Source organism: Ascaphus truei, chromosome 8 (assembly GCF_040206685.1).
Source record: "Ascaphus truei isolate aAscTru1 chromosome 8, aAscTru1.hap1, whole genome shotgun sequence".
Taxonomy (NCBI): Eukaryota; Metazoa; Chordata; class Amphibia; order Anura; family Ascaphidae; genus Ascaphus; species Ascaphus truei.
In genome coordinates, this window is record NC_134490.1 from 58,007,849 (window position 1) to 58,021,400 (window position 13,552).

Here is a 13,552-nt window from a genome sequence, read left to right on the forward strand (position 1 = left end):
ATGCTTAAACAGAGTCCATGAGACCTTGTGGAATAAGTGCAAAATTGCTGGCTCAACTAATGATCTACATAATTATAAATACATGTGGAATACATTCACAAGGCAGACAAGACTAGCGAAAGACCAATATTATGCTGGTTTCATCAAAACACATCAAATCCTGCAAAATTCTGGAAGGTCATCTCATCAATAATACATTTTATCAATTTAGCTTCCAGGAACTATCCGGTACCAAAAAGGTGATGCTATTATATCTAATCACACAGCCATTGCCAACACATTCAATTAAAATATTTGAGATGTGCAAGTTTCATAACATCAAGACATAATGTGGACCATAATACTGAAACTCAGACTATGCACTCCCAGACTGAGTGCACTCCTATTTCAGTACCCTCCAATATGCACCTACTGAACACAACCCTTATCACCTAAGATCAGCTTCCACAAGACTTCAATAAAGAAACCGGCCACTTTTCCTTCTCCTACTTGGCACCTCACTTCTGGAACAATTTAGCTAAGACCCTCAACACCAGCTCCACACAGGAGACACTGAGGAGAAAGGAAAGTTACTGCCTGTGAGCAGGGCCACTAACAGAAATCATGGGGCCCAGGATAAATGAAAGAAGCAGCCCCATCCCCCCCCCCCATAGCGCACCTACCACGGAATTTTTTTAGCACACAACTTTTACTTAACTGTTTTCTTCTTATTGTAATACGGAAAAAAAACATTACAATGCAATCTGTTTATTTTAATATTTTCAACAAAAGACAAAGATACCCAATGCTACATCCAATGTGACAAAAGGCCTGGGGGGATTCAGTATGGACCTGGGGGAGGGGGAGTTAAGTATGGACCTGGGGGGGGGTTAAGTATGGGCCTGGGGGGGTTACGTATGGACCAAAGGGGTAAGGTACAGTATGGGACTAAAATGAATTACAGCACTTCTCTTCAACCGGTCAGCGGTGTTGGCCTTCGATCACTAAGCGAGGGGGCTTTCAACCAGCCTGGAGGGGCCTTCAATCAGCCGTGCTTCAACTGGCTGGGGGAGCCTTCAAGAGGCTTGGAAAGGGGGGTGTAGAGCCTTTAACTGGTGGGAGGGGGAAGCCTTTAATTGGCAGGCAGTGGGGCTGGTTTTTTGAGGGGAGATAGAAGGCACGTGGGTGGGTGACTGACTGCCTGGGTGGGTGACTGACTGCCTGGGTGGGTGGGTGGGTGGATGACTGCCTGGGTGGGTGACTGACTGCCTGGGTGGGTGACTGCCTGGGTGGGTGACTGACTGCCTGGGTAGGTGGGTGACTACCTGGGTGGGTGACTGACTGCCTGGGTGGGTGACTGCCTGGGTAGGTGGGTGCTGCCTGGGTCAGGAGGATGGCGCTGGGGGAGCTGGGTTGGTGGGCACGGGCTCGCCACGGTGCTTCCCCTCCATCCCACATTGGGAGTGGGGGGGAGCGGGTCCACAGGCAGCATTTGCGATGCTTCCCACCCTGCCCACTGTCCCTGTGGCTACTGCCCAGGGTGGGAAGTAGGCGCGGGGGGAACAAGGTTGGCATACTCTTGCCCCCCCTCCGGCCCACATTCCCCACGGGTGCCCATGCGGGTGGGGAGACAGGACTGGGGGGGAGCGTGGAAGGGGTTGGGCGATTGTGGGGGGCAGCCCCCCGGACGTGCGCAACTCATCTCATCCCTGAGCACTGCAGGCCGGACACCCTACTTCCCTACTCATGCGCGCCGAGACCTCTGCTCTGATTCACCAGGTCCGGTACGCCAACCCCGGCAGACCCACACTGTTGGCTGCCCTGCCCGTGAGTGTATAGAGCAAGGGATTGGTGTGTATGCGTATAGAGGGGACTGCAGTGTTTGTGGTTTTGTATATTGAGGGGGGGCTGCAATATGTGTGTGTTTGTGTGTATAGAGAGGGGCTGCAGTGTGTGTGTGTGTGTGTGTGTGTGTGTGTGTGTGTGTGTGTGTGTGTGTGTGTGTGTGTGTGTGTGTGTGTGTGTGTGTGTGTGTGTGTGTGTGTGTGTGTGTGTGTGTGTGTGTGTGTATAGAGAGGGGCTGCAGTTTGTGTGTGTGTGCATATAGAGAGGGGCTGCAATGTACTGTATTTACAATTTAAGTTTAATAAATCAGTACAGTAGAAGCACAAAAGAAAATGTAGAATATCATGTTTATAAAAATCAATATAACTATACAAAAGGGTCTATATTATTTATGGAAAAAAGACGACATTTAGCCTATAGTAGTAATAATCCCCAAAGAACAGGGCATTACTGGCCTCAGTTTTGCCTTGGGACTTCAACGCTTCAAGCCAGGAAATATTGACCAGTAATGCTTTTGTTTTTCTGGGGTTATTACTTTTATAACACATTCACTTGCTGTAGCATGGCAATTTGTAATTAGTTGAAACAAAGTAATGATATGTTGCTATGTTGTGCAGCATGGCACAGTCTAGGACAGGGGTGCGCAAACTGGGGGGGGGGCAAGGCGCATACAGAGGCCCTGCGCTCTTCCCCAAAGCATTTAAATTAAATGCCGAGGGGCTGCGCGAGGCCTCTGTAACTTCCCTTACCTTGGCTCCAACAGCTTCTGGCGCCGCGTCACATCACACCGTTGCGTCATTTGATGCAGAAGACAAGGTAAGAGGGGGTGGGGTCAGCAAGGGGGTTGAGCAGGCAAGGGGTGCAGAGGAAAATGTTTGCGCACCCCTGGTCTTGGGTATATTAAATAGTCCTTAACTGTAAGACACCTTATGTCATGTTTAAAAGATTTGGCTCTAAAGTACCTCATGGCTTAGTATTATTTAATAAATACCGCTAAGTGTCTTCTGGAATTACCAAATGTTTGTGTAATATTGACTTATCTAAACAACCAAACTATTCTGCCATATTACAGACACTCATTATTTTGCAGTATTATCAACAATTGTTAAAAATGAAAGGAAAGATAGAATTATTGATTTACCAATTTTTATGGGCATATATTTTACTGTAAGAGGTTCTTTTGACAACAGTATTTGATGAATGTTTCCATGGTTGTACAATATTTGTTTCTAGAATCATGACACCATACATCATACGCTACTGTATATCTTGCTTTGATGTCCACAAATCTATGAATAATATATAGGAAGCATAGCTGAAGTGATACCTCATTTCTATTTGGGAAAACTGAACAGGGAGACTGTTCTGGACCTCCAGAGCACAATAAACGTGTTTATGTAACATTTCATGGATCACATGCAAATACAGTATCTCTTCATTAAACTTCTCCAGCAGTTAAAGCCACATTTCCTCTTACTTGGTAGCATTTTTTTAAAGCACCTGATTATGGTGAATTGGTTTAACAACTGGAAAACACAAAGCCCCATAACCAACACACTACCAACAAGCAGAGCTATACATGCTGGACTGGCATTCATTTCAGTTTCCCTATGATAATGAACACATTTTATATTTCTTGACCGGTGTCCCTTTTACGTTTAGATCTTGCTAGTTCATTTGTCATGTGTAGCAGTTAGAAGTATTGATGCTGAAAAATGATAGTCTGTTCTGGAGTTAAATTATACATGGAACTGTCTCTTCACTAATAGCATGTGCTTACTGTTGTTGAAAGGGTGCTTAACTTTATTCTAATGTTACATTATCAAATTATTAAAGAACTGAAGATCCTGACATTATTGACCAAGAGAAAGTCAGCAATGAAGAGAGCAAAGAAAGATCAACTTCCCCTCAACTATTGCCTCCTTTGGAAGAACGTATGACATGCTTTAGAAACATGCTTCTTGAAAGAGGGGTAGGAATGGCTATTTTTGGCTATTTTTAGCTTTATTTTGGCCCATGAATGATACAAGTTAGTTGACTGTTTTTTATGACATCAGTGATTTATGTATAATTATATTCATCAGACAACAACTAGATCCCTCAACTCAATGTATTTATACATGTTTTGCTATTTTTAAGTCACCATCGTTGTTTTGATAAAAACATGTATTTTTCTATAATAGTAATCCTTCATTCTGATTCTCAACAACAGGTGGTATCATGAGAGTTTGTCAAGATCTCATTATGATTAAAATACCAGTGAAGTTTTAACAGCTGTACATAGCACAAATAGAAGTGTGTATGCTTCAATAGCCTGCTATTAATGCCTTTTATTTCTAATGACAGGATATATTAATTGAAGCTAGCACAATTCCATTTCCCCAGGTATCAGCATTCTCCACGTGGGAAAAAGAGTTGCACAAAATAGTATTCGACCCTCGTTATCTTTTACTAAACTCAGATGAACGAAAGCAGGTAGGTCCACAGATGGGACAGTATGATCATACTGTATGGTCAGACGTAATTGTCATTAGAATCAGTTATGAGACAAGCTCTAAATAGAATTATTCCAGATGGTTAATAAACATTAAATGCAGTGTTTTCAAGGAATCATATACTGTGCATTTAATCAATAGCATATTTATTTACCTCTTAATCAATATAAGCAGATATATTGGGAATGATTCAACAAAAGACCGAGAGCCCCAATGCTACACGCAACATGACAAATAATATAGTTGGTCTTAGGCCAAAGCATTTGTAATTTTGCAGACCGTGTCAAAGAGTTCCCCCTTTTTCTGGAACTCCTAACACTTCCTCTGCAAAAAAAGGGGACAGGATTTGCCTTATTCTTCAAACTTACACATTCTTTGGCCAAAGAATTTAACTAAGTGACCCTCACTTATGAGAGAAAAACAGATAAGTACTGTATTTAACTAAATGATTTGCCATGTTGGATTTAACATTGGGGCTCTCCGTCTTTAGTTTATACATTGTCACGCACCCAGTAGCACTCCTCCTTTTTAAAAAAAATATATATAAACGGTGTGGTGGGTCTGGGTTTTGAGCTTACAGGGGTGTTTTGTATATTTGGAATGCTACTTAGAAAAGGAAGGCATGTACAGTACTTAAAAAAAAATCAATGCCCAAGCTTGTTTCTTTACGGATCTTGTTTACTTTCAACATACTTACAGTTCACATGTGATTGTAACACTCTCAAGCTACTGTTCAGGTTTTTAAAAATTATGTAAAAATGACCCTTGTTTTTTTTTTTTTTTTTTAAATATACTTGGCAGTGTCTAGAATGACGTCATGTTCTCCTTTGCAGGTGTTCGAACAATTTGTTAAGACCCGGATTAAGGAAGAATGCAAAGAGAAACGGGGCAAATTGATGCTTGCCAAAGAAGAATTTAAAAAACTTCTAGAGGAATCTAAGCTGTCTGTGAGGTATAATCATATATTTTTTAAAGCTTGGCATCAATTGCAGAAAACAAATCAAATGGGCACATACTGTAGTTATAGATGGGCACATACTGTACTTATAGATGGGCACATTTTTCGCCACAATTGGAATTTGTCGCAATAATTGCAATGTTGAATAGTCTCAAATTCGCTATAATGCTTTTTATTTTATTTTGAATACTTAAAAATGCGAAAATCCGTGAAAAATTGTGCAGTGCTTTTACTAATAGGAGAAAATTCACCAAAAAACCCTGGAAGAAAAATCCCTGTAAATAAAGCCTCCCCCACGAAAGTGCTGTACACATACAGTACTGTTGGCTGCTTTTCAACATGCTGAGAAGATACAGTATCTTCCCACATGGGTGTAGAAAAGCTCAGCTCCATTTCAAAGTATGGGACTAAAATTTTCTCCATCGCATGGAAAATAACTCAGTTCAATCTGGCTTTAATTTAGCTAATGTTTCAGTCTTGGCACAAACCTTAATCATACGCCTAATTTGATTATACCTATGTCTATGCTTTAGTTCAAAGTTATAACTAAAAATGGGCTAATCTGCCCAAATCCATTTTCTTGATTTTTTTGTATTTTACACCCAAAATCCATACTCAGTATAAAATCTGCGGATGGATTTGGTCGATTTTAATCCGTGCGGATTAATCAAAATCCGCCCGTGGATGCAAATCCTTCCATGGGTTGCAGAATCCATGGAGAATATTGGCAATAATAATAAAAAATCTGCAAATCGTCTTTTTTGCGATTGATCCACGAAAATCTGCAGACTAAAAGAACCAGCCGATCCGCTGCGGATCTAAACCCGGCAAAAAAATTGCCTATCTCCTTTATAAATATGAACTGATCACAGACTTTGGCTTTGCCGTAAAACACCTTATGGCTCATACACTTGAATGGGCCAAATTGAATCTTATAGCTTAGCACCACTTAATAATATGGGGCAAAGCCTTTTGTGCCTGGTGGAACACTTTGATTGTAGGTTTTCTGGGTATACTGCCTGCTCAGGACTGTCAAGATGCATAGCTTAAGATTTTTACCGAACATTTTTCATCTGTAATACAATTCTGCAAATGTATCTGTTTTTAGTTGAGATTAGAGAACATGGGGGATGCTTGAGTTTGCTGCATGAACATTCAGGTGAATTTTGAAAGAAAGTTGCATGGAGGTAAAAAAAAACAAAAAAACGTTTACGAAAAATGATTTTCATTTTCACCAGCAAACAAAATCACTTACAGTAGTTGTTTCGAAAGTTTTTTGAACATGCTAAAAGTATGGTAAAACCTATGAAGGTTGTGACAAAACTTACCAGATTCACTAACATTATATAGTTTTTTATGGAGAATTGAATCCCAATTACATTTTAACTCTTGCATGTTTGGAATTTCACAGATGGCAAAAATTCTTTGTCACATCCTCAAACTTGGGTGAAGGTTTCATCCATTGTAAGATCTCACTTTAGCCCAGATGAACAAAAGGGTGATAATCTTTAGTATGCCTTTATTGCCATTCAAATGAATGGGACATACAGTATTGATATGCATGGGAGTAAAAACGTACTGAAGCTTAGTACCCTTCTTTGGATCTGGGCATTTGAAAGTACTTTTCTTGTCTTGAGTTAATGTGTAGGTCTTTAGTTAAAGTTAACATGAATGTATTATTTTTTAGGACCACCTTTAAAGAATTTGCCGAGAAATATGGAAGAGAACAGCGATTTCGTGTTGTGCAGAAGAAGAAAGATCAGGAGCTTTTTTTCAACCAGTTCATTAGTTCACTTAAAAAGAGAGACAAAGAAAACAGAATGAGGCTCCGAAAAATGAGATAAAAGTATTTGAATGGGCAATTAGCTACTATTGCAAACTGTGACTGCCAGAAACCAAGTGATACGAAATATTTTCTACACATCCTTAATGATTTAGCTAAGGGAGAAAAATATAAAATACTGGATACAATGTTTTTCTTACTTGACAAGTGATGTTTATAAAGGGTTTCTCTGAAGAAGAAATGTAGTTCCAGGAGGAATAATCTGTTTCATATTGAAGCTATTTTTTTATGACATTCAGAGTTTAATGTGTCTCTATTTGTCATTATAATGTATGTCAGATCCTTAGTTGCTTCAATTATGCAAATAACTGCACATAACTGAATGATGCACAATTTATAGGCTGAATTAACTTGTCATGAGAAACAAATGCCATTAAAATATTAAGAACATCAAACTATTTTCTAAGTGTACATTCCCATATATCTTTAAAAGAAACAATGTCTGAGATCCACAAAGCTCTGTTGTTGGCATAACAAGGCATTAACTTAAATTAACGCATCACTAAGTGTTAACGGGTGTCTTTACAGCTCACTAAAGTAGTGTTAAGTGCTCATCAGCCATGACGGCCCTTGAGTTAGTTATAATGGACGTTAGTGCTAACCAATGCTGGCTTGATGGCAGTGTCATTGCTGCCCCGCGGTTACAGAGGCCCTGCGCTCTTCCCCACAATTAAACTGTTTGCCGGGGGAGAGCCCGAGGCCTCATAACTCTCTTACCTTCTCCATCTCTTCCTGCTTTGTCTCTCATCATGGCACCGCAACATCTAATGGTGTTGCATTGCCATGACAACGGGATGTCTCATGACACTGCAGCATTATGTTGCTATGGTCGGCCCTGGTGCTAACAATATATAAAAGAGGTACCCCCTGTAACTACCTATACACAGACCTCAGTTAAAGTTAACTCGGGTACTTAACAATGCGTTACTTGGGTCACACCTAAAGGTGACCCTCCAGACCCTAATATATTTATTTTTTATTTATTTATAAAATATTTTACCAGGAAGTAATACATTGAGCGTTACCTCTCATTTTCAAGTATGTCCTGGGCACAGAGTAAAACAAAATAATACATGGTTACAAATACAGTTACATAAATGAACAAGGTATACATTATATACAAGACATTGCATGCACAGTTAAAGAAAATATATATTATGAGCGTATGAAACAGTTACAGACCAGATTAAAGTGTGAGACAGCCTTAGATTTGAAAGAACTTAAGCTGGTGGTGGATATGAGAGTCTCTGGTAGGTTGTTCCAGTTTTGGGGTGCACGGAAGGAGAAGGAGGAACGTCCGGATACTTTGTTGAGTCTTGGGACCATGAATAGTCTTTTGGAGTCTGATCTCAGATGATAAGTGCTGCATGTGGTAGGGGTGAGGAGCTTGTTCAGGTAGCTGGGTAGCTTGCCCAGAAAGTATTTGAGGGTGAGACAGAGATGCGAGAGAGAAGAGATACCTATTTTAGAGGGTGATTCCCAAGTGCTATATATATCGCCTGAAACCAACCATGGAGAGAGCCACTTGTACACAAAAAGGAGCACACGCCTGGGATATGCGCAAATAGGATATGCAGAAATCTATTTTAATGACTCCTAATGGCATATATCCCAGGTAAAATAGGATCTCTCTCCTTCCTTAACATGCTGTTAAGCCTGTGCTAACGAGATAACAAACGCCCATTGTTTTTGCATATAAATAACTTTGTGGATTGGCCTTAACCTCCAGGAACATTACATCCGTTAATGATTTTGATGACATGGCGTTATGAGCCCTTAGGTAAGGAAGCTTGGGGATCTGGGCAAATGTGTTTCTGGGAAGATTATTTATTTATTAATGTTCACGTGTCACTGCCGAAGTGGTAAAACAATTGTCAAACTCTTAGTGGAAGTGTGAAAATCTTAAAGCTGTGTTCATAGAACACAAAGTAGGGACTCAAAGTGTTTTTAATTGCTCTAATGAAAGCACATGATACAAGTAACTTGTTCATGAAAGTTACAGTAACACAATTGTTTTGTAAAACCATCCAATGTAAAGTTGCTATTTTTCTTGTATGCTGATCGTATGCATGGGATTTCTCATCCACTTTGTATAGCAAAATTGTTAACTTTTTTTAATCAATAAACATTTTAAATAAGCTCATTATCAACTTTCATCTTTTAATGTGTTCATTAACGTGTACAAAGCAGTCACATTTTTGTATTGTTAATAAAACATCATGAGCCAACTTTACTAAGTGGTGTTCATCCTTAAGACTCCTTGTAGACCATTTAGGTGAATGGGTTGTAAGATATCTTCCAGCACACAAAGGTGTCACTTGGAGTAGCACTACTTGGTAAACATGACCTTCTGTGTTGTGAACTTTTTAGGTTATAAATGGAAAGTTGGATAAATTGTTGCATGTGCTATTTTTTACCTTTTAATTTTCTTTGCAGGTTTCAACACATTCTACTGGACCAATATATAGATTATACACAAGTATGTTATAACCAATGTGAGATAACTCAGTGTTTTATAGACCACAATATGGCATTTGTAACTTATCCATATTATCGTACCAGCAGTTCTTGTGGATTATTACTTTACTGCAACATTTATAGATAACATTCACAGGATTATTTGTGAAATTGCAAAGTATTTAATTGCTATAAATTCATCACTGATATTTTGGGACTTGAGGCAACTACATGTTACAAGGAAACATAATAAACATCCATTTTAGATTAGTATTTACATTATATTATACTCTTACTTTAGTTTGTATATAATAATACTCTAATATTCTTTGCACCAGAAGAAACTTCTTCACTGTTTAATATTTGTTTATTAATCGTGTTGTACTTAAACAGAAGTTACTTATTAAAAGGATTATATATTTTTACAGTACATAATGTTCATTATTGTGAATTGCTTTACTCATTATATGACCTAGTTCACAAATTGTCATATTCATATGAAGGAAATGGAGAAACCATTGCTATTAGTGAGACAGTATACACTGAAACCACATTGTCTAGTTTAAAGACTAAGAACATTTTTCAATATACAGTAGTACCAAGTGGTCCATTGCACTGTGATAGGCTAAAAACAAATTCAAAAGTATATTAAATCAGCCCTAAAGAGGTTTATTCAATAAAATGCAAGTGCTTAATGTAATGCTCTCAAATATAAATGCTCCGCAGGGGGAATCTGTTACCCTGAGGGCTACAGGGAATAGCAGCATTCGAGCAATGGTGTAGCCCACTGCTGGGCATCGTTCCAGTGTGTGTCTCTGTAGTCATTGGCGCGACACGGTTTCACTCCAGACACGCACACTTCTTGCGAGCCAATCACAGAGTGGTTTGCCGGGTGAATTGTAAAGGGCCTGGAGGCTCGAGCTGAGGCTTAATAGCCAGGAATTTAAAGGGAGAGATGTTAGAGTTGAAAGTTGAAGAGTGACCCAGTTTGAGACAGGAAGTGCTACAATCCAGGAAGAAAGCTTAATGAGAAACTGAAGAGGACAGATGCAGGGAATAGAGTAAAATGGATGAGACAGTGAAAAGAAAACAGAAAAATAGAGAAATTAAAATTAAACAGATGGGAGATTGACACAGTGAGGCTTAGGGGCCCATGATATAAGCATTCATAAAAAAAAATCGCCGGGTCATTTAAATCGCCATTTTTTATTCCCACGGCCACGTGACATGGGACATTTAGATTCATATGGGATACCAGCGCCCCATAACATGGTCTATATCTCGGGAAGCAGGGGGTCCCCGGACCTCAAATCAATGCAGTTACACTCCGGAGACCCCCTGCACATACGTATTAAAATGTATATGAAAACAGCTGTTACCACAATAAACATTAAAAACACAACACTAATACTGTACCCACCTCCTCTACCCCCACATGATTGATACAAGCGACCGCGGGGTCCGGGGGCCCTCAGGTGGTCCCTGCAGGTGTCCGGGGGTGTCTGGGGCCCATCTGGTGCTCCCTGTGGGTGTCTGGGGGTCCTCAGATGGTCCCCGCGGGTGTCTGGGGGCCTTCGGGTGGTCCCCACAGGTTCCTGCTGGCCTGTAGTACCAATACTGTGGCAACATTTTTTTTGCTATAAATTTATTGGGCAAAATAACTATTATCCAGATATGGATAATAGGTAATTTGCCCACTATTAAATAAAACATTAGCCAGCCAGCATAAATAAAGTAAATCAATCTTTCTACTTACCCCTGCCATCATTAATGGCATCCTCATCAGCATACGGCAGGTCCATGTCCTCTGATGCCAGAAAGAATACAAGAAAAAACACAATCGAATGGCCCCAAAACCCTTAATCACCGTAGCGGTTAATAACCGCTACAGTAATTAACGGGGTTAACCCTCGTCCCCCGCTACCCAACCGGAGGCCTGACCACCCACCCCGGGACAACTATACCCACCCTGTACCCATTGATTGGCATAGTGGTACATCATACCCATATAATATGGGCTACTATTAATGGATATCAGCTCCGGAGACCCGCGGCATCAATCCGATGCAGGAAAAATGCATTTTTTTTTCTAAGTCCTGTCTTGTCGCCTCTCAGCAGCTTCTCACCAGCCTCATGCCAGGAAAAGTGAGGATTTTGGGAAAAACTCACCATTCTAGAACCGTGATTAGCCTCGGTTGGCGTCTATAAGCTAACCGAAGCTACTAGAATTGCATGAGTTTCAGAACCTGACGATAAGTGGCTTATCGTGCGCTTAACCGGCGATTTTTTTTTTGAAGGCTTAAAATTTTGGCGATTCATTCTTTTATCACCCACTTATATAGGCTTACTGAATAGCAGTAGGTATTTTGGCCGATAAGTGCTCTATAAGTGGCTTATGAACGCTAATAACATAGGCCCCTTAGATCCAGAATCATAAAATGGTGCTACATCGTAGCACCCTATAATATGAATGGGAGAAAAGGCGTGCTAAAGCTTATCACCCGTTTGTGCTTTTGGGTCTGTCATGAAGGGCACACCTGTGAGCATGTGACATGGGTTAATGCACGCAGCTATCTAGCTGACACACTTTTCACCCTCGCCGTGTCCTACAAATGAGCAATATCTCCCCTCAATCTGTCACAAATATACCTTAAAACGCTGCCCTCACTAAGGATACAGAAAAGTACTATCGCAAGGGGTCCTTTGTCCCTGGTGAATAAGAAAAATATATAACTAACACACAAAAATCTATTGTAGCGAAATATGTCTGAAAATGTAAGCATGCAATGTTCAATTAAAGCCCAAAGCAATACTTTTTAGATTTAATATACAAAAGAAGTAGTGTGCTTAGGTTACAGAAACAGATTATTACAAAAACATGCAGTACAATATACGCAGACAGTTTCATAAAATTAATTGGATAAATAAAGAAAATCTAACATACCTTACCACATAATGATTTCAGATTCCTTCAATGGGGTTTAAAGTTGGAAATATCAAAATCTCCGTGGGAGATTGACATAACACACCCTCTATGTTGAATTCCCAATTCCTATGCTAACTGCATGGTTTTTCTCTTAAAAATCCCCTTGCACTGAGCACAGCATAAACCCACCTTCTAGTCGTGTACTTAACCCCCATCAATCATCAGTGACACCTTTACGGCTTAGGGAGAGAAAAAAAGAATATAGAAAATACCCCAAATCTATCATTTTAAGTCTGAGAGACAAATGCAAATCTGACTTTTGCACCATTATAATCCTGGATTGTTTATCATAATTTAATTTCTGTGATCGAAAATGTTACAAAGATATATTTGTAATTCTTGTGACTAATATCAGATTGGCAATATTTTATATTTAGCAAACTTACACAGATATGGACTGTCTTCCTGGCCACACCCTTTGGTGTTGTCCAGAACATAAAGGCATTCCTGTTAAGATAGATTAAAAGGAATGTTGCTTATTTCTACTGTCTGAAAGAGTTGTGGATCTATTTTAATCACCCCATTGTCCCATAGAAGGTTGTTCTCAGATAACCTCACTCCTAGACAAACACAGAAAACAAGGCGGGGTCAGTGGCCTGATGTGCAATAAAAACAACACATGTATTTTTGAAATGCAACTTGCAACTCAAATGAACCTCTGGTGTGCCAGATTGTTAAATTACTGAATATTTTGTGCCTTTATCGTGACAGGGCCTTACTTTTGACAATAAGAGGAATAGAGCGTGTGTAAAATGGATTGAAAATGAGAGTGCAAAATAGAGAAATTGAGTGAAAAAAAGTGAATTAGAGAGTTTAATGGGACAGCAGAAGTAGAAGTGCAGACAGAAAAAGTAGAGCGAAGAAGAGAGAGAGAGAAAAAAACCTGTAAAACTAAGGGAGAGCGATAAAGGTGCAGAATAATTGAGAGGAGATAAAGAGAACAGATAGAAAGATCAGTACATTAATATATAGCTATATTGATACATGTG

General features: G+C 39.7%; 1 protein-coding gene across 2 annotated transcripts in view; it reads left to right on the top strand.

Annotated features, from left to right (window-relative positions):
• TCERG1L (transcription elongation regulator 1 like) overlaps positions 1–10,005 on the top strand; it is a 65,434-nt gene extending 55,429 nt beyond the window's left edge. For both annotated transcript variants that reach the window (XM_075612207.1, XM_075612208.1), the window contains exons 9-12: positions 3,661–3,796; positions 4,210–4,299; positions 5,153–5,271; positions 6,965–10,005. In XM_075612207.1, coding sequence (XP_075468322.1) covers positions 3,661–3,796; positions 4,210–4,299; positions 5,153–5,271; positions 6,965–7,121 — 502 coding nt within the window. In that variant the 3' untranslated portion in view covers positions 7,122–10,005. The remainder of the gene's footprint in view (positions 1–3,660; positions 3,797–4,209; positions 4,300–5,152; positions 5,272–6,964) is intronic.
• The last annotated feature ends 3,547 nt before the right edge of the window (positions 10,006–13,552 follow it).